This window comes from Eretmochelys imbricata, chromosome 11, assembly GCF_965152235.1.
Source record: "Eretmochelys imbricata isolate rEreImb1 chromosome 11, rEreImb1.hap1, whole genome shotgun sequence".
Classification (NCBI taxonomy): domain Eukaryota; kingdom Metazoa; phylum Chordata; order Testudines; family Cheloniidae; genus Eretmochelys; species Eretmochelys imbricata.
This window is the reverse complement of record NC_135582.1, coordinates 11,462,678-11,489,899: the sequence shown is the minus strand read 5'-3', so window position 1 is coordinate 11,489,899 and position 27,222 is coordinate 11,462,678. Positions and strand designations below refer to the sequence as shown.

The 27,222-nt window shown below is 42.2% G+C and overlaps 1 protein-coding gene across 1 annotated transcript in view; it reads left to right on the top strand.

Moving 5' to 3' along the window:
- The window catches only part of MYLK (myosin light chain kinase), a 329,642-nt gene that overhangs the window by 299,111 nt on the left and 3,309 nt on the right, over positions 1 to 27,222 (top strand). Inside the window, exons 26-31 of the mRNA XM_077830296.1 lie at positions 901 to 1,118; positions 6,894 to 7,017; positions 22,692 to 22,844; positions 24,056 to 24,179; positions 25,452 to 25,581; positions 26,561 to 26,692. Of these exons, the coding sequence (XP_077686422.1) occupies positions 901 to 1,118; positions 6,894 to 7,017; positions 22,692 to 22,844; positions 24,056 to 24,179; positions 25,452 to 25,581; positions 26,561 to 26,692 (881 nt within the window). The remainder of the gene's footprint in view (positions 1 to 900; positions 1,119 to 6,893; positions 7,018 to 22,691; positions 22,845 to 24,055; positions 24,180 to 25,451; positions 25,582 to 26,560; positions 26,693 to 27,222) is intronic.

Genomic DNA, 27,222 nt, shown 5'->3' with positions numbered 1-27,222 from the left:
ATGTAATTATTTGAGTTTGTCAAGCATATGCTGTCCTTATTGTTTCCATGTTTAATTCTCCAATACCTTTTAGTAGAAAACTGCAGTAGCTACTCTAATTATATATTTTCTGAAACCTTATAGTTAAAGCAACAAAAGGAGTACAGAGCTCCAGATGTTTCTATTTCAATTTAATACATGAGGGACATAGAATTTCTTACCATGTATCTGACAATTTATAAACATTGAAAGGCTGCTTTTCAATTATGTTTTCCTTCTGTAACTGAAATGTGCAATTACATTTGGCAGTGAGTGTAAATGTTGCCAAATATTAAGCCATATAAAGAGTTTGCCATATTTCATTTAGAAGAGATTTACAAGTGCCAGGGTGCTTTTTCACCATTCCCTCCCTTGTTCATGTGTCACCCACAGCATAAATACAAAGTATGTCCCATCTTTGGACATTAGTCAAAGAACAAGTTGAGTAATTTACTAAGTATCAAAAACAACTAATATTTTGTTTGTTTGATCCAAGGGGATCACAAGCAGATGTCAGAGTGTCACAACCACCTTGTCCTTCTGTTATTGCTAAATGCAATGGGGGCTGGGGGTGTCCCAGCTAAGATCCTGTCTTCATGGGCTGGGACTGGTAACGAAAACGGGGTCTCAGTATGGAAAAGGTTGAGATCCACTGATCTATATCATGGCACAAGGACAGCTAAAAAGTGGTGTCTATGAATATCTCCATTACCACACAAAAGCTGTGCCTTGAAATACCTTCAAAACCCTTTAGGAACTGCTAGCAATGTGAACTATCTCTGTTTGTATAATGGAAGTGTCCAGTTTACCAATAAGTAAACATATTTTTAAATAATCCAATAATCTCCCTCCCCCACCCCTTTTTTTGTTTTTTTGTTTCAGTGTTTCTGGAGGAGAACTCTTTGAACGAATCATCGATGAGGACTTTGAACTGACAGAGAGAGAGTGTATTAAATACATGAGGCAGATATCGGAAGGAGTTCAGTACATCCATAAGCAGGGCATTGTCCATTTGGACTTGAAGCCGGAAAACATTATGTGTGTCAACAAGACTGGGGCAAGAATCAAACTCATTGACTTTGGACTTGCAAGAAGATTAGGTAATAAATATATTAACTTTGTTATGTTCAAATGGCAAACTGTGTGCGGCAGGAACAGTTCTATCATATTTATTGTTATGCTCTTTCACACATAAAGAGCAAATGGATACTTTCAATTTTAATCTTCTTATTTTAGAGTAACATATTAAAACCAAGAAAGAACAAAAATAAGACGTCTATAAGAGAGCACATAGTGTATGTCTGTTCTCTGAGACAGTCTGCACTGGCCTGAATACAAAATGGCAGTCCGTCTCTATAGATGGCAGTGCCGTTGTAGATCAAAAAGTGAAATACACAAAAGTCAGAACAGTTGTAGAGATAAATCACCACATTTACCCAAAATAATTTTGAAACACTAGTTCCTTATACTTGAAATAAAACATAAAATCAAGGTCCTGATCATTTGTAGTCATTTTAAAAAAAACAGTGTCATGAGATCTTTAAGAATAGGACTTGTTCTGGGAAATTTCTAGCTTGGGTAATTACATTTTACTTACATTTCCACTTCACTTTGTGTTGGTTAAAGTATTCTTCACTTAATGTCCTAAACTCTTGTGTATTGTTGTACATGCTAAACAGTTGAAGTAGGGTTGCCAACTTTCTGATTGCAGAAAACCAAACGTTCTTACACCACCTCCTGCCCTGCCCCTGCCTCACACCTTCTCCAAGGCCCTGATCCCACTCATTCCATCCCCCCTCCCTCCCTCGCTTGCTCTCCCCCACCCTCACTCATTTTCACCAGGCTATGGCAGGGGGTTGGGGTGTGGGAGGGGTGAGGATTCCAGCTGAGGGTGCAGGCTCTGGGGTAGGGCTGGGGATGAGAGGATTGCGGTGCAGGAAGGGGCTCGGGGCGGGGCATTAGGGTGCAGGGGAGGGGAAAGGGCTCCAGCTGGGGGTGGTGCCTCTGGGATAGGGCTGAGGATGAGGGATTTGGGATGCAAGAGGGTGCCCCAGGCTGGGGGATGGAGCTGAGGGGTTTGGAATGTGGGAAGGGGCTCAGGGGTGGGGCGGGGGGTTGGGGTGCGTGTGGGGGTTTGGGGTGTAGGCTCCGGCCAGGCGGTGCTTACCTCAGACGGCTCCCAGAAGCAGACGGCATGTCTGGCTCCTAGGCGGAGGAACCAGGGGGCTCTGTGTGCTGCCTGCACCTGCAGGCACAACCCCTGCAGCTCCTGTTGGCCATGGCTCCCAGCCAATGGGAGCTGCAGAGCCAGCACTCGGGGAGGGGGCAGCACGTGGAAATCCCTGATTGCCCCTGTGCCTAAGGGCTGCACGGACATGCCGGCCGCATCCGGGAGCTGCGCGGAGCCTGGGCAGGCAGGGAGCCTGCCTTAGCCCCACTGCGCCGCTGACCAGACGTTTAATGGCCCAGTCAGTGGTGCTGACCTGAGCCGCCAGGGTCCCTTCTCGACCAGGCGTTCCAATTGAAAACCGGATACCTGTCAAACCTAGGTTGAAGAGGCACTTCTATCACAATCCCCTTTTTTGAACTATTCATAACTTCCTCAACATTTTTTTTGTACTGAAAGTTCCCATGTATGGTGTCATTCCAAAGTGGAATCATTTGGATGGCTATTTGCCTTCCTGCTCTTCCGTGGCCTCATTGCTAGTTCCATTAACGAGCATCATATATGCTGGGAAGCCATACAGCAAATAGGTCTGCGAACTGAACATCCAGTGCTCTTTTTATACAGTGAGTTTCTATTCTTGTCTTATACTTTGCAACAGAAGGAAAATCATTCCACGTATGAAACTAGGTACGGGCAGATTATGAACTTGCTACTCAGTTTTGGGGAGCGGTCATTCATGTAACTAATCCAACTGACTTCCTTGGGGGCAATTTATGGGAATTACTGCTCACCAGTGTAAGTAATGGGTTCACAGTGGGGCCCATAGTTGTGTGCTCCCCCTTTTAAATAAAAGTACACATGATTCCTTTACAAAAAAACAAAACAAGCGATTAGTGTGCAAGTAATGTTTGGAATTATTGTATTCTGCCTTTAATAGTACATCTCTGTATCCATCCTTCCCTTTCCTTTCTGTCTTAAGTCACAGAGTAGTGCAAACATAATAAGAATTCTTAATAAAAATAATGTATTAATCTGATTAGGAATGAACAAGTATGCCTTCCAGGTTTAAGGTGTGGCTATGCTCTGAAAAGAGACTATGTGAAAGTGGTTGAATAAAAAGGTACCAATCTGCTTACTTTACTCACTGAAATAAAAATTGACCGGCAGTTACTCTCCTGTTAGCACTATAGAGTAACCAAAGTTCTGGGATGGTGAGCTGGGTTTTGTTCTGGTTCAAGAATCATCAGCAGAAACGTTAATTAAGTTCCAATACTGAAGTCTTTGTTGGTGAAGTGAGAGAGACTCCAACTTGACTGTCAGATTCCAACTAGTAGCTAGGAAACCCATTTACTTGTGAAGTCAGCAGATTTGATCATTGAGAAACAGTAAACATGGAACTCCAGAATGGCATTTTTACAGTAACTTTTCCAGGTAGCTTTCACTTTCAGATCACAATTAGTTTAACCCAAGATTACCAAAAGAGAGACTGGATTCCCTCTTCTCAATGTGGTGTTCAAGTAAATAGTTTTGGGATTTTTGGAAAGCATATTGCATTCAGTGTGTATTTTGCACAGTGTGATGCAAAAACGTGAATTGCTGCAATCATGTCACATATACCACATTTGCAATTATGCTACATTTTTCTCAATCATAGAAGGATGGTAGCCATGGACACCAGGATTTATCTTGATTTCATAAAACGTAGATTAATTTGTGCATGCTCTTGCTTGCAAAGTGGCATTATGAGCATTTGCCTTTTTTCTCATCTGTGAACCAAACTCACCTCTGGTGTTAATCCATGGCTGAACTGTGAGCAATTTTGTCCAAATTCACGATGTGGCATACGTAGCAGTTCCCACAAAGAGAGACTACCATACTAAACAGGCCAGATGAAGGAAAATAGTGCTTTGCTGATCAGTAAGACTTTCACAACATTCAGCTCAGACTTCTTCCAGTAAAAGAAAAACATTTTTTATTAGCAACAGCTCTGAGCCATTCAAGGTTGTTTTGTTACATGGTTTTGTTTAGTTCATTCTTCTTTGCAATTGCCTACTTTGACAGATTGTGAGCATTCTAATGCACCTATTTATGATTATGTTGGAACACCCACTGACTTTAATCGAAGGGGGGTTAGGACCCTTGTTAGAACTGCAATCTATTATTCTAATCCGGCAGACTTTACTCAATCAAAAGCCCTCATAAAGAGAATGGAAGTGGAGACTGCATCGATTTGCAATATAATATTGTAACTTTCTTTTTAATTGTTTTCTAACCAGTAAAAATGTAGTGCATCTTAGCTTTCAGTATTTGAGCTAACTTAAATTAGTTAAAACCAGTAATCCTTCCATAGTCATTTTATGCAGATAATTAGTTCTCTTATTCTATTGTCAGGAAATACCAAAGACGTAGTGGGATATTTTCCTAACCTTTTTTGGTGTTCTTAGAAGCTCATGTAAAAAATTTGTTCAAGATAAACTTTGTGGGTTCATAGGATGTGTGTGTGTGTGTGTGTGTGTGTGCTAAGACATTGTTTTTTGAAAATCAATTAGTTATGCACAATGCAGAAAAAAAGGCCAGGTTCCAACTAATTCTTCAGCATTAGATCTCACTTAAATGGTAGCCGAAGCCAGGGTTCTTCCTATGTACCAAGCTTGTAAAAAATTGGCCCTCTGTGCAAAATGTATGTGGCTTTTCAGTCACTAGAAACTGACATCCTTTGCACTGGATAGCCCTGGAGGTCTCTGTTACTGCAAGGTTTCCTGAATTAGCTTGCTATCACCATTTATGAGAAGAGGAAGAAAGGATTTTGTAGGGTGTAAAATGACAAGATGAGGGGAATGTGAGTGAATTCACCATGGTAGTGCCCAGTGTATACTTGCAGGAGAAAAGGATGGTTAGTGATTAGCACAAAACTGATTCTGTCACAGGCTTACTGTGTGATCCTTGGGTAGATGACTTAACTTCTCTGTGCTTTGGAGGTTCCTGATCTATAAAATGCGGATACTAATGATTCAAAGGGGTGTTGAAAGGTTGTATGATTAGAGTTTGTAAAGTGCTTTGAGATCTTTGGATGGAAGGAACTGTAGAAGGTCAAATTAATTATAATTTCTTAACCATATGAACTGATGATCATGCAGGAATGATAGTAAAATGTGGTTAATTGTGTCTACCAGCTGGTTCTGGCAAATAAATATATTCTGTATTAGCGCTTTGTTCTGATGGTCAAGTAAGTCCAGTTGTAGTCTAGTAAACGATTAACCTGCTGATAATTTGTTAAGTTTTTGTTTTAATTGCTATAAGGGTGCAATGCTTTGTAACCATGATTATTTTAACATTAATGGACTGGAGTCTATTACATCTTTTTCCCCTCCAATCCCTTGTCTGTCTTTCTATTGAGATTGTAATCTCTTGATGCAGGGACAGTCTCTCCTTCTGTATTTGTACAGTACCTAGCATTATGGGGTCCCAACCTAGGTGTTACCTTCATACAATTAATAAACAATAATAACTATAGTAGGGCAGCGGACCTCATTTGCACCAAGCACTGATTGCCCAGGTTATCTTGGAGTCTGAACAAGAGCTGGTTTCCCAAACTAAATCCATTTGCTCCAGTATAGCCAGTAAACATAATTTCTTGGTCCTTTGGGCCCACTTGCACTTGATCATTTCCTTTTTCCATTCCTGGACATCCTTGTTCCCTGCCCACTTTCTTCTTGTTGGTTGCCTCCCCACTTGCACTCTTGCTTCTTTCCTCTTCTTCCTTCTCCAGGTGTTTGGAATGGACATGGGCTAAAATGGGCACATTTGGATTTCCTAATAATTCCCTACTAAATGGCTTGCATGGTGTTTCACACCTTTCTCTAGAAATGTTATCTGAAACTGGACATATGTGTAGTACAAATAGTGGCGCGGTTGTTGCTTTTGCTGGCAATGTGGCACATGTTCGCTTCTATTCTGTATAGGTTTTGTTCCATGCTCATCGCTGCAGTATCTGAGCACCTTCCAGTAAGGCATTAAGCGACCTAACATCTGTCATGTGTGGTGCTTTTTTCCCCTCTCTCTTTCTCATTCTCTACCTGGGCATCTTTCAAATTTAAACAAGTACCAGTGGCAAGGCACTGATTTTTCTCTACTGTTTTCACTTAATGAAATATTTTTGGATGCCAACAATTTTTTTTGTTCTGCATTTATTACTGTTTCACTTTGCTTTGCATTGCAAGTTGCCAAGGCTTTGATAAGGGCAATGAAAAGTCCTCCAGTTCTAATCTAGCATCTGTATTCTTTGCTGGACATGCTCTTGTGGAGCTATCTAAGCAGAGATGGGCCCACCTACCCACAAACTTTTTGGGAAGGTCAGATCTGAATCCAAACATCACTAGCTGGGCCCATCTCATAACTTCCCAGTGTGTGCTGGTAACCCTGTGTATGTCTTATTTAGAATGCAAATTCTTCAGGGGAGGAACTCTTTATTGTGTGTCTTGTGCAGTGCTGAGTGCATTTGTGGTGCTTAGCACAGAAGAATTATTATTTGTTATTCGTTCATGAACACAGGAAGACATGAGCTGGCCAAGCTAGTAGCAGCTCAGTCAATTATTTACCTTTTTGGTGAGGGAGTTTAATAACTAACTTATAAATGTGAGTGCAAGCTGTTAATTGTACTTTCAAAAAATATACAACCGTTAATGTTTTCCTCTTTTTTTCTTCACAGAAAGTACAGGTTCTCTGAAAGTTCTCTTTGGGACACCTGAGTTTGTGGCTCCAGAAGTTATAAACTATGAACCTATTGGATATGCCACAGATATGTGGAGTATAGGAGTTATCTGCTACATCTTGTGAGTACTCTTGCTAGTCTTGGGCCAAATCCTGGGAGCTTCTGAGCATGCTCAACTCCCAGGGACTGCAGAGGTGTATGTTCAGGATTTGAGCTCTTATGTTTTGTAATCATGAACTACAGGATGATCAATGAACACTAACATGGCCCCAGTCAGACATGTGTTTTCTGAAGAATCCCAGTGATAAATTTCAGGATTGGAGCCTTCATGAGTTTAGCCATCTACAATTTCACTTTTCATTGTGGGGTTTCAGAAAAATACAGCTTGTTGAAAGAATGTTAAGTTAACATAAGTCAGCAGCAGTCCATGCTCACTTAAAAAGACATTGTCAAAATGTCTTTCATATGGTCCTTAAATATTTATCCTTCCCTGCTGCTTAAAAGGATCACCTTTGTGTCTTGAAATCTAAATCTGTTTCCTTGCATGTACCTTGACTTGTTATTGAAGGGTTGCTTGTGAATCCCTGGGTTGCAACCATTGACGTTACTTATCTTAGAAATCAGAGCACGGAAACATTTATGGTAGAAAAAGAATATAGGTAAATTATATGTATTTAGCCAATATACACCAATAAAAATGACCAGTTACATTTTGAGTTTCTCCAATCCTGACTATATGCTTTGAAAATCTTTAAGATGAACTAACAAATCCCAGGGATGCTGCACCAGTTTTAAAAAGATTTTTAATGCACTATTTTACATCTATCACTGGATAAACTAATTAATTTTTATAAACAGTTTGTATCAACCTAATGCAAATGTGAGGTTGGTTACAGTTTCTACTTAGATGGTCTTTTTATGTAGGTGATGGATTATATACACTCACGATCTTCCAGCAGATATTTCTAGAAGAGTACATAGGTGAACAGGGTTTTCATTCTTGCATGTGAAGAGCAATAAAAATGATCTGACTCCAGCTTTGACATGTTCAAATGTGATGTTATATAACAAATCAATATAATAATTCAGTTGGGAACAGCTTCTTTCTCATCACAATATCACACTCTAAGTCTATTTATTTATGATTCTGTAACAGGATTGCTCTGTATTCTTGAAACTTCCCACTTTAGTAGCAGGGAAAGGGTTTAGTGGGTTCTTCCTGATCCGCCCACTCACTGAGACAGGTGACCCATTATCCCATCTAGTTATAAGGGAGGTAGGAGTGGTTTTCTAGTGGGAATGGATCTAGGGTGTTGGCTGAGCAGTCCTAAACCAGGAACCCAAGGGGCAGCCATGTCCGCGGAAGGTTTGAGCAGAACTTTATCTTATTGTTAATTTGGTGTTAACGCCAAAGTGCAGGGAGTGTATGACTCTGCACATTGTGTAGACTTTGCTTTAGAGTACTATATGAAAGGCACATGCTCACAGGGTCCTTTCTTTTCTTTTCTCAAATCTTATCTGCTTTTTAAGAAAATGATATTATTAGACTTTAAAATAAAAAAGAAGAATGCCTTGGTCAGATATTCGAGGGCAAGATGTGTGAGGCAATGTCTTTTATTGGACCAGAGAGACAAGCTTTCCAGCTTACACAGAGCTCTTCTTCAGGTCTGGGAAACTAACTCAGAGTATCACTGCTAAATACACAGTGAAGCTTAGGTAGTGAACACATTTCAAAGTGTCATTCACAGTGAAGTGGCCATTAACAGCTCTCCAGTCAAAAGAAGGAAAGGAAAGGGGCAGGGGGCATATGGAAAGCAGTTGGTGGGTGGGGGGGATTGTTAATGAGTTACAGACTGTTGTAATAAACTTATTAAACTCTCTCTGGAACATGCCCACTTCAGCATCAACTTTCTGGACATCATGATCAGATTCAAAAATGGAACCCTACAGGCAACTATATATTTGAAACCCATTGCTCACTACCTTCATATATCCAGTAACCACCCCAAACACATGAAGAAATCTGTTATAGACCGCTACACACTCAGATACCACAAAATATGTTCCGAGGAGAAAGTCCAGGATATACACATGAAAACACTCAACATCGCCTTTACCAAACAAGGACACTCCAGAGAAGCAGATCACATCATGGAATGGGCCACCCAGCTACCCCAAGACAACCTGCTTCAATACAGAAATAAAACCCCTTCCATCCCCACATCCCTAGTTGTCACCTACCACACCACACTGGAACCCATACAGGGTATCATCAAACAACTACAACTCACACTCGATGGGGACCTCCATCTTGAAAGAAGTCTTTCCTGAACTCCCTCTTCTGGCCTTCAAACAACCCCCAACCTCTCCAAGTTCATCAGCAGAAGTAAGCTCCCCACAGACCAGACACACCAACTCAAAGTGGCACCAGAGCCTGACAGAACAACAGATGCAAAACCTGCAGACATCTCTCCACTGGTGTAATGATCCAACCCTGCCCACAACCCACCTTTCAAGAGCCATGGGTCCTATACATGCCTATTTCAACATGTGGTGTACCTCATCCAGTGCACTAAGTGCCCCAATAACAACTATGTGGGTGAAACCAGACAATCACTACACTCTCAAATGAACTCACAGAGGAAGATGATAAAAGACAAAAACACGTCATCACCCGTGGATGAACACTTTTCACAAAGTGATCACTCTGTATCTGACGTATCAGTCCTCATCCTCAAAGGAAAGCTGCACAGCCCTTTCAGAAGAGAAGCCTGGGAGCTTAAATTCATAACTTTGCTAGACACTAAAAATCATGGACTGAAAAGAGAGACTGGATTTATGATTTATTACAACAATCTGTAACCCACTAACGACCCCACCCCAGCTGCTTCTCCACACCCTACCCTACCCCACCCCACCTGTCCCTTCCTTTCCTCTCTGTGACTGGAGGGATGTTTTCAGGCCACTTCACCTTGAATGGTCCCTGGAAATATGTATTAACTATTTAGGCTAAACTATCTGTTCCACCTTGTATTGCAAAAGCACACTCGAGTGACATAAGTTTCACCAGCATAAGTGGTTGTGTGCATAGTGGTATGTTGGCTGGAGAGCTTCTCCCTCCGACATAGCTGCTGCTGCTCGTGGAGGTGGTTTTATGATGTTGACAGGTGAGCTCTCTCCCATCGGCATAGAATGGCTACACAAGCGGTCTTGCAGCGGCACAGCTGCATCGGTACAATTGTGCCCCTGGAAGCTTGCTAGTGCAGACGTGCCCTAAGTCGGTTTCCCAGACCTGAAGAAGAGCTCTGTGTAAGCTCGAAAGCTCGTCTCTCTCACCAGCAGAACTTGGTCCAGTAAAAGATATTACTTCACCCTGCTTGTCTCCCTAATATCTTGGGGCCAACATGGCTACAATAGCACTGCATACGTTAGTCAGATATGAATACGTTCCCTCATAACTGTTTGTTCTTCATTTTAAGGTGTGGTGGGGGTTTTTTTGGTTTTGGTTTCTCCACACTCTTCATATAGGTTCCCATGCAAACCATTCTCATGTTTGCAACATCCCAGAGACACGTTTTTAGAATTTTGCCTCTCTTTGGAAGTTCAGTCGTCTAGATTAACCTATAGTTTCATGGGTTTTTGTTCTGCATAAAGAATAAAGCTCTGTTTGCGTCAGATGATCTGGCAACTTGATTAATTTCCTGAAATATTTCATAGGATTTATCACACGTGTCTGCCCTAAACTCCTTTAAACTTTAGGGAAAAAATTGTCTTGATGCTCCACAGACACAGGGAAGATCTTTGCCTCACTGTTACATAACTAGAGTCACAAGCAGTTTGATGCAGGAGCCAGTGGCAGATGTATTTTCACCATGTTGGAAGTATAAAATCAGAGAAGTTAGAGTGGGAAAGGACCCACTGGGTCCTCATCTGGAATTCCCGTGCCCATTCCAGTGTACCAGACTCCCACCTTCTCTTCACTTCCTTCAAGACCAATTCTTCTTCAAGGCCCACTAATGCTAAACATGTCAGCAATGTACTGTCACAGCCCCATTACAAAACACACCCAACCAAAAGAAAGACAAGGAGTATAGTTTTCCACTGTGGTTTTGCTATTGTGCCCAATTTTATCTGTTTAGATTATAAACTCCTTGAGGAAGGGACTGTGTCTTCCTTAATGTCTTGTATAGAGCTGGGTGCAGTTGGAACTCAGCCAAGAGTATGTAATAATAATCAGTTAATCTCTCTGCCAGTGCAGGACTTTTTTCTGCAGTAGAATAAATTGGTCATATACAACCTCAAGGTTGCAATGCAGAGCCTCACTACCTCAAAAGCCTTTGGCACAATCCCTCTTGTAGTTTCTGGGTATGTCAGCTGAAGTGCAGAAGCTGCACTGTCATTGGGAATGGTGCACCCAGCTTCCCCACAGCATACTTAATTCCAGGAGCACATGCAGAGATGTGGGCGATAATACCACAGTTCTGCTTCCTCCCCAAGCTTTTTGGGCCAATCTGTGGCCTTGACGATATGGATGGAGCAGTTCTTGTGCTCTCCAGAACACAAGGACTCTGACCAGCCCAGCTTTTTTCATGGGGTACACAAAGGGGGAGAACTCCTTATTTCTTCCCTCCAATCCAGCACCAACACCAAGGATGCTCTGTCACAGTCTGATTTCCAGTGCGATATCGACTTCACTTTTAAATGTCTCAAGCAAAGGGGTTTCTACCATTTACTTGGCTGCTGGGGTGCTGAAGCGACGCCTTTCATGTTGACCAATACTATCTCATTGCTTCCTTGTATTCTTCTGCCTGCCTATCTGTTTCTTGTCTTACATTTAGATTGTAAACTCTTTGGGGGCAGAGACTGTCTCTTTCTTCTGTATTTGTACAGCGCCTAGCACAAGGGGGGCCTCTTCTATGACTGAAGCTCTTAGGTAGTACTACAATAGAAATAAATTAATAAAATTATTCCATTGTTTGATAGATCTTGCTGTTGGGAAGTTTTTCTGGACATTCATCACCTATATTTTTCCTTAATTTCCTACCATTCTTGTTGCATGTTATGTATTAATACCCCCAACACAATTTCTCTCCTTCCTTGGTGTGAACAGCTGCCATGTAACACTGATTGTGCTTGGCACTTATATAGCACAGGCCTCCAGTTAGTTTTTATTTTTCCATGCTATTCATGTTCAGTCCTTCTTAATCATCCCAAATAAATCATTCACTATATTCACTGCATAATTGTTTTTTGTTCTTTACATTTTCTCCATTGTATCCATATCTTATTGTTTGTCTTCCTGTTTGATCTCAGGTTTCAGAGTAGCAGCCATGTTAGTCTGTATCCGCAGAAAGAAAAAGAGTACTTGTGGCACCTTAGAGACTAACCAATTTATTTGAGCATAAGCTTTCGTGAGCTACTGCTCACTTCATCAGATGCATGCAGTGGAAACTACAGGGGGAGATTTTATATACACAGAGAACATGAAACAATGGGTGTTACCATACACACTGTAACTAGAGTGATCAGGTAAGGTGAGCTATTACCAGCAGGAGAGCGGGGGAGGGGGGAACCTTTTGTAGTGATAATCAAGGTGGGCCATTTCTAGCACTTTACAACAACAGTAGGAGAGGAAATAAACAAGGGGAAATAGTTTTACTTTGTGTAATGACACATCCGCTCCCAGTCTTTATTCAAGCCTAAGTTAATTGTATCCAGTTTGCAAATTAATTCCAGTTCATCAGTCTCTCGTTGGAGTCTGTTTTTGAAGTTTTTTTGTTGAAGAATTGCCACTTTGGTCACTCGATTACAGACCTAAAAGTGGCAATTCTTCAACAAAAAAACATCAAAAACAGACTCCAAGGAGAGATTGATGAACTGGAATTAATTTGCGAACTGGATACAATTAACTTAGGCTTGAATGAAGACTGGGAGTGGATGTGTCTTTACACAAAGTAAAACTATTTCCCCTTGTTTATTTCCTCTCCTACTGTTGTTGTAAAGTGCTAGAAATGGCCCACCTTGATTATCACTACAAAAGGTTCCCCCCCTCCCCCGCTCTCCTGCTGGTAATAACTCACCTTACCTGATCACTCTAGTTACAGTGTGTATGGTAACACCCATTGTTTCATGTTCGCTGTGTATATAAAATCTCCCCACTGTAGTTTCCACTTCATGCATCCGATGAAGTGAGCAGTAGCTCACGAAAGCTTATGCTCAAATAAATTTGTTAGTCTCTAAGGTGCCACAAGTACTCCTTTTCTTTTTGTTTGATCTCACTTACTGTCCTGTTCTACTTCACTATCTTGTCCCATCGTCTTTAGTTGATGTATTGACTTTGAAGTAACATGCCACAAAAACTACGGGTTGTGTGAATCATCTCCATTTATGTCTATTTTCAGGGTTTCTTTTTGCGTTTATATAACTTTTGTCTAATTGGCGCATAACCCTAATGAATTCTTTCCAGCTGTCTATATGCCATTTAGTTTTGCAGGCGCTACAGAATTTTTGTTTATTTTTACTATTCTTGGCTCTTTTCTGATGAACCCTTTTGGACAGCTGTATTGCTAACATTCAGTAACATAAAACTCTTTTTAAATTCTATTTTTATTTCAATACAAAAATTCAGGTTAAGTCAGTTGTGTATACACATTATTACAAGATGGAATACCACTTGTCTTTCTGGTACCCAGACATCTGGATAAATCAGGCACAGATTTACTGTTGCTGATTCACTTCTCCACTTATTTTCAGTAATTCAACTCACTTTATTAGTCCCATTTGTGCTATATCCTTTAAAAGTACCTGATCTCTCTGAAATCATAACTTTCCACTGTGGTGTAGATTGGTTTGGATTTCCAGTACTTCATATGGAATTTCACCATGAACCCTTTTTTCAGGATCGTCCTGCAGTTGACAGAACACTGTACATGTGCTCACCTGACCTTCATAATCTCATGAGACTAGGCTCTCAGATTCCATCCTTTATCAGTTCATGATTGATCATTGCTTCCATTGCCCTCTTGTAGGGCACTTGGGTTGGTAGAAAGATCTTCTTCCATTGTTCTCTTTTTGAACTGGTATGGAATGATTCAGGGCACTGGTAACTGGATACATTTAGGTCACTGGTTTAATTCTGGCCCAGGTCAACAGTAAAGACTTAAGCATAGCTAATTCTGAAACTGAAAGTGCACCGCATGTTCTTTAGATGCAACCAGTAAAGAATCCTCAAGTGTTGTGATTCTGTTTTTCAAAATGAAGGAGAATTAGTTGCGTTTTCTCACTTGCCTGACACTTGTGCCTTTAACCTGTTCTGAAGAAACCAACCCCAGGTCTCCATGGTCCATTGCATTCTTATTGTCTCTCCTTAGATTTCCAACACTGGAGCCAGTTAGTGCCAACTGTGATGGAGGTTGTTTTGTAATGTCAGGGTATGTTCACTAGGAAATGGACTGAGAGCATCAACTGATTTCATATTGTAGCTACAAGAGCTAAATTACCATCTGATCTCCTGTGATGTTATGATTAAGGCTATGTTTTAGCCACAGGTATTTTTAGTAAAAGTCACGGATAGGTCACGGGCAGTAAAGAAAAATTCCAGGCCCGTGACCTGTCCATGACTTTTACGATATAACCCTGACTAAAACTTGTGGGGGGTGCCATGGGTGCTGCGGGAGAGTGGTGGCATGTGGCCCGGGACCCCCCCCCATGGGTGCTGGGGAGATGGGCGGTGGTGCACGGCCTGGGCCTCCTGCTGGTGCTGGGGGGAGTTGGCGGGGCTGGCAGGCTCCCTATCTGGCTCCACACCTTCCCCCAGCCCTGCAGCAGCAGCGTTTGGTGTGAGAGGGGGCAGGGGGTTGGAGCACAGGACAGGGTGAGGTGGGCTCTAGGCAGCGCTTACCTGGGGGTTCCCTGGAAGTGGCAACATCCCCTTTGCTCCTAGGCAGAGGCATGGCCAGGCAGCTCTGCGAGCTGTCTCCACCCCGAGCACTGGCTTCGCAGCTCCCATTGGCTGGGAACTGCGGCGCTGCCTGCAGGTGGAGGCAGCGCACAGAGTTGCCTGACCATGCCTCTGCCTAGGAGCTGAGCGAGGGGGATGTCACCACTTCCGGGGAGCCCCCCAGGTAAGTGCCACCCAGAGCCTGCCTCACCCCATCCCATGCCCCAATGCCCTGTCCCCTCCCACACCCAAACTCTGCTGCTGCTGCCGGGGGTGGGGAGGGTGCGGTGGCCCAAGACTGCCCCAGCAGCGGCCAGTGCGACTGGCGCAGGGGCTGCCTGAGCTGCCCCTGAGCCAGGCGCATCAGCCACTGCAGAAATCACGGAGGTCATGGAAAGTCATGGAATCCGTGACCTCCGTGACAAACTCGCAGCCTTAGTTATGATCATGTTCACCTAAGTGTACTTACTTTAACTACCTGGTAAGGCTACTAGAACCAGTGTGTTTGATTCCTTCTAACAGTTAGTCAGTTTTGCTCATTTGTCATTGGCAGTATGTTGAAAGGGTTGTAAAGTGGAACTCAGCATCCTTGAAATCTAATCATGGGAGATGCTGAGCATGGGAGGCAATGCTCAGTGAGTGACTGTGTGAGGTGTTGAGCATGCTCAATTTCCTTTGATTAGTCATGGTCTTACTGCAGGAATTACTGGATGAAATTCTATGGCATGTGTTGTGCAGGAGCTCAGGCTAGATGATCTAATGGTTCCTTCTGGTCTTAACATCTATAAATATAGGCACTCAGGATCTTCCAAGAACAGGTACATAAATACTGAGCATTGTCAAGAGAGTAAAATATCTCAGTCCTTTACTTAAAAATGGAAATTGCGAAAGACTTTTTAAACAAATTGTACTTAGGATGCCAGAAAGATGCCTCGTTAAGTAGCTGGAAAAATGTTTTCAGTAAACAGCCTGATATTTGTCTAATAGTAAGATCATGGCTTACACACAAAATTCATTTTCCTGGGCACACGCAGTTCATTTTTATCACTTAGCTTCAGCATTCCTAAAAGGAAATTGTTTCCATAACCCATCAAACCAATTGCTAGGCATTTATTACTTTAAATGGCTATTAAGAAAGGAACAATTGAGTCCCCAAGTCAAGAAGTTCTGTGTTAAAGATAAGAGGTTGTGGGTACTGCATCCATTAGCTGCCAGTTTTTCTTTGTTTTGTTTTCTGAATACATACAAAGATATGGCCTTCCTTACAAGTATTGCCAAGGCAAATCAACTGACTCGCACTTTAACTCAGGAGTAAAGGAATAGTTATTATGGCCGTGTAAATTCTCAACAGCATGGAAGGTCCAGCAGTAGGAAAACTTGATTGAGTTTTAAACAACAGTATTTTGAAAGCACAGAATAGAGGAGAGAGTTTTGGTTGCTTAATGTACAGTGGGCTGCTACATGTAATTTACTAAGTACAGTGAATGCATTTTAGAGCTTACCAAACATTTCTGTATGTCACCCACTCCATTTTTTCTAAAAACTTGCTCTTTTCTCTCCCGACTTCCATTGGTGTGACCCTGAGCCTCCAAGCACTCTGCAGGACAATGATATTGCTTCTCCCACCATTACCCTTAGTTAGGCCTGAGAAGTTGCTGAAGAACAATGAAGTTGCTATATCTCCACAAGGCATTACCTCTACAGCTCTCCCAGCCCCTACTAGTATTGGAACTGATAAACCAGGCATGAAAAATCCAGTCTTTTGCATGGTAGCAAAAAGTCCTAATCTCCCTGAAATGGGCCTGCCTGTGTCTGTCACTCCCTGAAATAATCTGTGTACTATTATTTGTGGCGATTGTACAAAGGTCACATTTGCAATCAAGTATTGATGGAGAGTGGGATTCCCCCTGCAATGACCACACAAGTATTTTTTCAAGACTAAATCGTTCAAGAACACTTAATTTGTGTGAAATTATGACCCCTGCAGCAATTGTATTGATCTGCTGAATAAAGTGCTGGTTGGGAGCTAGTTTCACTTACGGTGCAGTTATAGTCAGAAAAGAGACTCTGTAACAATGATAGTGTGGCTCCAGATTTGGAATCACAGACTCCTCCTGAAACAAGATGAGTTCTTTCTGCCTCTTACATGGCCTCTTAATAACAGTGACTTTGATGAGACTTAGGCACATGCTGAAATGCTTTGTTGAGCAGGAATAGACTTAAGCACATCCTTGAGTACTTTGCTTAAACAGGGCCAGAGATTCTGCATCAATAACTTATCTAATGATATTTGTTGATGAAGCATGAAGGCAGAATAGAATCCATTTCACTCTACCAGCGGCCATACTGACTCTGCAGCGCTACGAGGAGTGAAAACTTGTCTTAGCTAGTAAACAGATCCGTGTAAAAGACAGAACAGATATTGTGAAGTAAGATGTCATTTTACATTGTCACTTTTTCACACATTAATCTTGCAGTTTTCATAGGTCTTATTACACATTCATACATGTGACTTATAGTATTGTACACACTTATAAAGATGCCCTTCAGTGTAGCATCTGAGTGTACCTTACATGGTGTAAATTAAGAGAATAAAACATTTCTCAAATAAGGAGCAAATACATCTGCGCATTTTGATTTATTTCTTCCCCTCTGGGGTTCATGCCTCCACCTCACATACTGTACCTAGCTAGTTTTCCAAATGTCTATATGAGATACTAGACTCTGTTACAGGCAACTTCCAGGGGCAGTAAAATATTTAGTGGTACCTTTGTGTGAGGGAATGGGGCTACAAAGAGTGGATATTTTCCTGTTTGTTTATGACTGCACAACCCTTGGGAGCAGGCTTTGTACCAAATTTTGGATGGAATTGTTAGTGACAAAGGGGAGTAAAACAACTCTTTTTGTGGGGGCTGTTAATAATTCTGTGAAAGTCTAGTATCTTTAGAATGTATGGACCGAAGCAATTCTTGAAGGATAGTGGGTCTTTCAGCACAGTTCCACTGGGCCTGATCTTTCATTCTTCAAGTGCTTTCTGTCAACAATATATTTAGAGATGACTTCACATGTTTTAATCCAGAGTGTTTTTAAAACCCAGTGAGTTCCACCTAATTTTGTTTTGTTCAGGAGCAGTGATATTATTGGAGTCTAACCTTATAAAAAGGAGGTTGAAATGGTCAGAAAGAGCCAACAAAAGTGGCTGTTTCACCCATAGATGTGGAGCATTGCGACCCTGAGTCAACAAAGCACTTGACAGGTTTCAGAGTAGCAGCCGTGTTAGTCTGTATTCGCAAAAAGAAAAGGAGTACTTGTGGCACCTTAGAGACTAACCAATTTATATGAGCATAAGCTTTCGTAAGCTACAGCTCACTTCATCGGATGCACTTGAGCACATGTTTAATTTTAAGAACAAAAGTAGTCCCATTGCTTAAAATTATATATTTACTTAGGTGTTTTCTGGGATCTGGGCCTGAGAGCACCTTACAGAGTTGAATCTGTATAGTACTATGGTTCTCTCTAGGTCAGAATTTTAGGTGGAGTACATCAGATATTGGCATATGATGGCATATATCACATTGGTAGATGTGCAGCCTGCACATTATCCCATTATCATTATCCCATATGTGCCCCTTTGGCACAAGGGGTACCCAGATGGTGCAGCCTGCACATCTACCGATGTGATATATGCCATCATGTGCCAGCAATGCCCCTCTGCCATGTACATTGGTCAGACTGGATAGTCTCTACGTAAAAGAATAAATGGACACAAATCAGACGTCAAGAATTATAACGTTCAAAAACCAGTTGGAGAACACTTCAATCTCTTTGGTCACTCGATTATAGACCTAAAAGTGGCAATTCTTCAACAAAAAAACTTCAAAAACAGACTCCACTGAGAGACTGCTGAATTGGAATTAATTTGCAAACTGGATACAATTAACTTAAACAATAAAACAATAAAAACTGGGAGTGGATGTGTCATTACACAAAGTAAAACTATCCCTCCCCCCCTTCCCCCCCAAACTTTTCCTCAGACGTTCTTCTTAACTGCTGGAAATGGCCCACCTTGATTATCACTACAAAAGGTCCCCCCTCTCTCTCCTGCTGGTAATAGCTCACCTTACCTGATCACTGTAGTTACAGTGTGTATGGTAACACCCATTGTTTCATGTTCTCTGTGTATATAAATCTCCCCACTTGTATTTTCCACTGCATGCATCTGATGAAGTGAGCTGTAGCTCACGAAAGCTTATTCTCAATAAATTTGTTAGTCTCTAAGGTGCCACAAGTACTCCTTTTCTTAATGACATTGAGTCCAAGCATACTGAAAAATAATAGCCTGGACAGAGTTGCCCTCTAGTGGTAATTGTTTTAAACAGCAGTTAGTTAGCAACTATTTAAACTAAATGGAAGACAACCTATCTTGAAATAACATTCTTAAGTATGACAATGAGGGTGAGGTAATATCTTTATTTGGACCAACTTCTGTTGGTGAGAGAGACAAGCTTTCGAAAGCTCAGCTCTCTTACCAACAGAAGTTGGTCCAATAAAAGATATTACTTCACTCACCTGGTCTCTCTAATACCCAGGGACTGTCACAGCTACACCAACACTGCCTACATTCTTCAGAATGTTTTTAATTGAATTGTGTGCTTTAAAAAAACCAGAATTTCCATACCATAATAAATCATACCTAGCGGAGTGCAACAAAGCAAATGTCATGGGAGTCTGAGCAACTTTGATACATTAGTGGGACAGAAACTTCATCCCTTGTTCACTAGCTTGAATCTAGCCCTCGCTGGTAGTAACCAAAGGTTACTACTGTCTGACAGCGGCATAGGAGCTCTAAGGTTCATGCCCACTTCCCGACACTTGAAGGGACACCAAAGCATTCAGTGGATTATGACAACAGTATTTATATCCTCTTACGCAATAATAACAGCCTTGTCTGCTTTCATTTTTGTGAATGTCAGTCATCAGGGTAAGCACTAAGGCACGGTGGTAATGATGATATATGTTTACTTGGTTCCCAGAATGAAGAGACTCCATTGGGGACAGTTAGGCAGCTGGCGATGCACTGACCTATACTCCTGTACCCTGTCTTTCTATGGACTATTCTAGACCAGAAGTTCCCAAACGTTTTTTGCTGCACCTCCCCTTGGAGATTCCTTATCCCATATGTGCCCCTTTGGCACAAGGGGTACCCAGATGGTCCCCAGAGGAAAGGAGAAAATCCCCACATGAGCAGCCGGGGTGGGAGGAGGCTCACACACATCCCGTTTGAATCCCAGCTACGTGGAATGGCAACTTGTGTTCATTGGTTCCACCCCCTCCAGGCGTGTGAGGCCTTTGCTGTGGGGCCAGGCCCATGCACAGGGTCCCTGCCATGTTGATTTCCAGTGCAGTCATGGGGGGAGTGAGAGTGATAGAAAAGGAGGGAGTTCTCGCAAGGCTGTGCAGTTCCCATGATAGCTGGCCAGCAATAGGATGGTGGCTCAGTGCTGAGCATGCTGGGTAATAGTAACTGGGATGGGGGTGGAGGGAGAGAGCAGGGATTCTGGGACCAACCTCCCCCCACCCACCCTGCCTTAGGGCACAAGGGGACAGGGTTGAGCTCTCCAGGGAATTGGACCAGCATACACTGGATACCATGAAGAAACAAGAAAAAATTAACAACTAGTCAGGTCCTTGCATCTCCTTGATAATCATGTCTGCCCCACAATTTGAAAACCAACATTCTAGACCAGAGGTGGGCAAATTATGGCCCGCGGGCCACATCCGGCCCACGGGACCTTCTTGCTCCGGCCCTGAGCGCCTGCCCCAGGAGGCTAGACCCCGGCCCCTCCCCTGCTGTTCCCCTTCCCCCGCAGCCTCACCTCACCGCCGGCACAATGCTCTGGGCGGGGGGGCTGTGAGCTCCTGGGGCAGCGCAGCTGCAGAGCCTGGCCTGACCTGGTGCTCTGTGCTATGTGGTAGCAGCGGGGGCGTGGCCCGGCTCCAGAGCCGCCAGTCACAGGTGCTCCAGGCAGCATGGTAAGGGGGCACGGAACAGGCAGGGTTGGATAGAGGGCAGGGGAGTTTGGAGTGGTGGTCAGAGGGTGGGGTGTGGATAGGGGTCGGGGCGGGAACAAGTTGAATGGGGGCAGTGATCCCGGGGGGGGCTGTCAAGAAGGAGAGGGGGGTTGGATAGGGCGGCAGGGGGCAGTCAGGGGCAGGAGTTCCGGGGGCCATCAGGGAAGGGGGGGGGGGGGGGTTGGATGGGGCAGGAGTCCCGGGGGGGGGGGGATAGGAGGTGGGGGCCAGGCCACAACCCCCTCCCCTAATCGGCCCTCCATACAATTTCCAAAACCGCATGCGGCCCCCAGGCCAAAAAGTTTGCCCGCCCCTGTTCTGGACAGTTCCTTGCTTCCCCCTAGTGGCTGGATTAACAGAGCTGCCCCTTTAGTTTACCATGTGCAAAACAGAGGTTTTGGAAAAATGTTTGAATCCCAGTGCTTCCTCTTATTAGTAATGAGCCAAAACTAGGATTTGAACAACCCCAAACTCTGGAAAAGACTGGAGCCCGATCCATATCTGACCTCTGTGGCTTATTTCTGAAAAGGGCCGAACTTGAATCCACGGATATGAATGTTCCTGAACTTTGGAAGAGTTCAGATCAGTATCAGAACTTTGCAGCTTGGGCCCATTTCTGTTCTTGATGTTGCTATATGATTATAGTAATGAATCATTATAGGCCTTCTTTGACCTTTCCACAGCTGATTTCTAGATGCAATAATAACACCCATTGTTTCATGTTCTCTATGTATATAAATCTCCCCACTGTATTTTCCACTGAAGACATCCAATGAAGTGAGCTGTAGCTCACGAAAGCTTATGCTCAAATAAATTGGTTAGTCTCTAAGGTGCCACACGTACTCCTTTTCTTTTTGCGAATACAGACTAACACGGCTGCTACTCTGAAACCTGAATATTGAGTTGTCATCACTTACATAGCTATTAGGTTATAGTGTCACTTAAAGTGTTGCTGTACTCTGAAAAGATATTCTGTAAAAATGGCATGATGAGGTGGAGCTCCCGTGTTTGTGTGTGTCTCTCCCTCAGTGACAACAGATCAAATTTGCTCAGTACAAAGATATTTCTTCTAATTGCCAGCCCTGTAAACTCAACCTCACATATCAGAAACTAGCTATGTTATTTCATTCTCATGCACCGTGATCAGAAATAACAGACCTGAAAGCCAAATTATGTCTGTAGATACATTTGTGCAACTCCATTGCCTAGAGTGAGGTTGCACCATTATAACTGGCCTTTAATCAATGTTTAGAAAAGAACTTTGTTAATGCATGAGAAGGGACAGGATCCAGTTCTTGCTTCTAGCTATGTTGGCCTTGCCCGAGAATGAGGAGTGAAAAGCACTAAAATCTTATTTCTGTCACTAAAGTTGGCAAATATGACTTTGACTATACACAAGAAGCAGATCTGCTGAATTACAGTATCTTTGCATAGTCATCATCTGAGGAGAACTGATCTTTCTATGAAGCAAATTATTATGGTAGCTCTAACTCTCCACTTCATCTTTACCTAACTGCTGTTGTCTTTCCCCACCTCCCAAAAATGGGGGAAGTATAAGAAAGAGGAGAATCTTTCTTTTAGCTTTGGGAATTTAAATTATAGTCCTCTTCCCATTTACTTTGCCTGTATATCAACTTTCAAGTATATTATTTTAAGTTGACATGTGACTTCTACTGATACAGATTTTCAGAGAGCAAAGAGCTGTCACAAGTATGTTGACTATTATCTGTGCTCATTTAAAGACTGACACTGTTTTGTGGATTGTTGTTGTTTTTTATCCTCAGGGTCAGTGGACTTTCTCCTTTCATGGGAGACAATGACAATGAAACTTTAGCCAATGTTACCTCAGCAACCTGGGACTTTGATGATGAAGCTTTTGATGAAATCTCTGATGATGCCAAGGACTTTATTAGCAATCTGCTAAAGAAGGATATGAAGTAAAGCTGTTGAATTTGACATACTTTGCACTTCCATATTTAACTGAATTTGTACACCTCTTGCTCCCACGCTCTGTAAAAAAAAAAAAAGGGGGGGGGGATACTCAAACACCTTGGGGAGCAATGAATAAGGAGCTCTGAATGCTCCAGCACTTTTGTGTCTTTTTCTTGGTCACCACAGCCATCATTCACTTGACACTGCACATACTGGAATGGAGCACTTTAGTGTCTGCTCATTCTTTTCACTTCCTTTCCCTCAGGGATGGATACATATGCCAAATACATCCCATGGAATTGTACTATGTGGTTTGAGTGGTCATCCTCATTAATATAGTGATGTAGTACATGGGAGTTAAAGATCCCAGCATGAAATGCTGCTTCTTGATTTGAGTGGATTGCAATAGGATTTTGTTTTAATTTTCTCAAGCCCTGTTTTTAAATCTGATGCCCCTGAGTGGATGGCTTTGACATGACAATACATTTCTTATGACTCTCATAAAGTTCAGTTTCACAAAAGCCATGGTCCACCATCCCTTTTATTAATAGTAGCAAACATTTATATTATAGTAGTGCCCAAAGGCTTCAGTCAAGATTAAAGCCCTATTGTTGTGAACACTGAACATACCTAGGGAAGAGACAGTTCCTGTCTTGGAGGCCTTACAATCTAAATGATACAAAACAAAGTGTTATATACCTATAACTTATAAGCAAGTGAATACAGAGGTGAACTGTCACAGCTTTGTTAGACATATGTGTTTGTTAAATTTTATTTAATGGGTGGGATAATTAAGGTGAGGCATGGCAGGAATAGGAAAGTTAGTAAGAGAGTAAAAAAAAGAAGAGGAACTGTCACTATTCATCACCTGCTAAGCCATGATCAGCAAGCAGGGTTTTGTAGGCATTGTAACAGAGATGATTATGCTGTGGCTATAATGTATGGCTCTTTTTTGACAATATTTTGTTAATATTTTTACAATGTGTAGCCTTCCCCACAAAAAGCCTTCAAAATCCGTTAAACTTGGCATAGACAGTGAGTGTAACAGATAGTAAGTAACCACAGCTAGTAAGCAGCTGTACCATTAAGGCTAGTTTAATAAAGTATGCAGAGATCTACCGCTTAAAAAAGAAAAGGGGAAACAATAACATAAAAGCAAATAGGTTCTATCCTGTGTATTGGCAACACTGACTTAAGTCTCTTTACATAAAAACAGGAGCCGCTTAGATTGTACTCAATGTCTTCAGCATCCTTGGCTGCAAAAAGACACCAAAAACATGGAAGCCAAAAAACTTTCCAAAGATAGGATGAAGAAATATATGGCCAGAAGAAAATGGCAGGTAATAAAGAGGGCAAGGAAGTGGGCTAGATGCCCTAATAGGTCTCTTCCATTTCTAGCTTCTGTAATTCTGAGATGTATCATTACAGAGGGCTTCTGCTGCTAATGAAAATCCAGTTGCAGCCAGTGCACAGCTGCAATAGAGCAGCTATGTTTTTTGTTGCTAATGTAATAGCAGGGGCAGTAGCAGAGGTGTGGGTGCATAAATGTCACAAGTGCTATCACAAGGCTACTACAAGGTTTTGATTCTAAGTAGGGATTTTCCCTGTCCCTGCGTATGAGGGTCCTTGGAGGAGGAAGCTTCTTATGCATGGAACCTTGCACCCCTCTCCACATTCACAGTAGGGCTAGGGATAATCAGGTCCCTAATGGAGCTGACCAGAAAGACACTTTTAGCGGGATTTGTTTTCCTAATCCAGAGACTCCCATCCTCTCTGGGCACCGAGATCTTTTATTGTTCTTCGCAGACATTCATGAATCCCCCATCAGATGGCTTAATTAATTTTTTTTTAAACATTTTGTCCCCGCATCTTCTGTTTCCTTGATGCTGGAGCCACTGTAGGAGCTCCATCTGGGCTGTTCTCATGGATGCAGTAGCAGATCCAGTGGCATAGATCAAATCTTTTGACCAGCTTACAAAATACTGAGCAATATATGTTCATCATGTACCTTCTACACCATATACATCCCTATTTATAAATTTTGACGGGTGCCTATACAAACCTTACAAAGGAGATTACACTTAGTATCTATACCATAGAGTCATATCAACATTTTTTAGCATTTTGCATTAGCTAATATCATGTCATTTCAGAGGCTTGCCAACTTAAATTCTTCTAACATGCAGATGGCACTTGCTCATTCATTTCACACTAGCTGGTTACTCATTGTGGGTGAAGTTCAACCCCGTAGAGCGGGCCAGCACAAGGCTTATCTGCTATCTAAGCCCTATGTAGGTTTTAATATGAGGCATTCTCTGGTTCATAGGCTTTGTGCTGACCCACTGCAAAGGGATGCATTTCATCCTCTGTTAAGAACAGTGATGAACCTTGTGTCTGAATCCTTTGTGAAAGTTTATATCTGCACCTGAACTTGGCAGCTCAGGCCTGTCTCTCTAATCCAAAAGAATAGAATGACTTAATAAAGAATCTGTCCATTGACCCCCATAGGCTTTGGATCAGGCCCTAAGTCATTTGTCCACAGTCCTCCTGCTACAGAAAAGATGTGTACCCATGAGGTTAAACTCATGAGAAGCCTCTGTGTTATGTTTCAGAAAACAGGTCATGCTGTCCGAGCCATAGGGAGACTATCCTCCATGGCAATGATTTCTGGTCTGAGTGGAAGGAAGGCCTCTACAAGCTCACCTACCAGTCCTATAAATAAAGATAAAGTAGACCTGGATGGTAAGGAACTGCACTGAATTGTAAAAGGTAGTAATAATTTTATCTATACAATGTCCTCTACCAAGTCTGAACAAAGAGTTTAATGATAAAAAACCTTTTAAACTGCATCTGTCATATAAAACCAAACAAAATCCTAAAGACTATTGGAGACTAACAAAGTTGCATCATTAAGCCTGTGTGTGTATGCACGCGTGCCCATCAGGATTGATCCATTGCTCAGAATGGTTCACTGCACATTCTCGGAGGCAGAAAGTGCTTGCTGTAATGCCAAGTAATAAAGGCACATTTGTCAGCTCTACTTAAATCAGCTTTGGAGAGTGTTTTTTATATACATAATGTGTGTGGGTTCACGATATAATATTTTGCAAGGGGTGTATTTAGTTCTCATACAAATAACAGCACTAGCTGTGTCTAGGAGTGGAATGCAGGCAGTATTTTGTGTATCTCCATGCACAATGCTGCCAGGGCTTCTCATACAAGGGCCAAAATTTTCAAATACATGTGCCTAAAGGTAGGCACCCAAATCTGTATTTAGAGACCTTATTAAATGACCTGATTTTCAGGGGTGCAGCTTGCAGCAGCTGCCATGTAAGTTAATGTGGATGGCAGGTGTGCAACCCCTCAGAAAATCAGGCCATTTTTTTGGGTGCTTACATATGAACTTTGAGTTTCTAAGTCAGCCTAATTGCCAGGAAATGCCCAGCCTAATGGTCATAGACAAATATAAGGAAAATAACTAAATTACATTATGTTGCACTTTGCCATGTGTACACAACTCATTCTGTTTGATAATCTGAATCTTTGTCTGGCTGTTAAAGACTAGCGCAAAAGGGTGACATAGTCCCACTATTCCATTAACTTTATAGCATTAAGCGTAATGAAAAAAAAGCTGCTTTCTGCAATTGTTTGGTTATTTAAAAAACCCCAACCTCATTCCTAGGGAATTTCAAAATAACTAAGCCTCCTTTACTTCCTCTAGATGATGCTGCCAGGGCTTTCCTTGAAGCACTGGCAGAGGAAAAACCCCATGTAAAGCCATATTTTACTAAAACAATCCTGGACATAGAAGTTGTGGAAGGAAGTGCTGCTAGATTTGACTGCAAAATTGAAGGTACTTTAAATTAATGTCTGTGTCATCATTTTGCTTTCTCCCCTCCCCTGTCATTTCTCTGTATTGCTCCATCATGCTTTTTTGCTTTAGTTCCCTTCAGCTTTGCCATTATGTGCACACTTACAGCATGGAACATGTTGCAATAATAGAATATATTTTGAGCCACTTGGTGATCTCCCATGCTTGCCATGAAAAAGAAACCAGCTTCTACAGATCTCCCATGGGCAAGTCACTTAATCTTTCTCCATGGCTAAGATCCCTACCTCATAGAGGGATTGTAAGGGTAAATTAATTAATGTTGGTAAGTGCTCAGATACTGCAATGAAGGGGGCAATAGATGGATGGAATAGATTAGTGTCCTGTGGTAGGGCTCCAAACTCACAATGGATCAGTACTGGGTTCCTGGCACTCCTGCCCTTTACTGATTTGTTTAAACAGGGAGCCATTATTGGGTCTTTACTTAGCACTTTGCTGATGCAGCAGGTAAGAGAATAGTCTGAGAACCTGTGCTCTCCTGTTTACAATAGGGA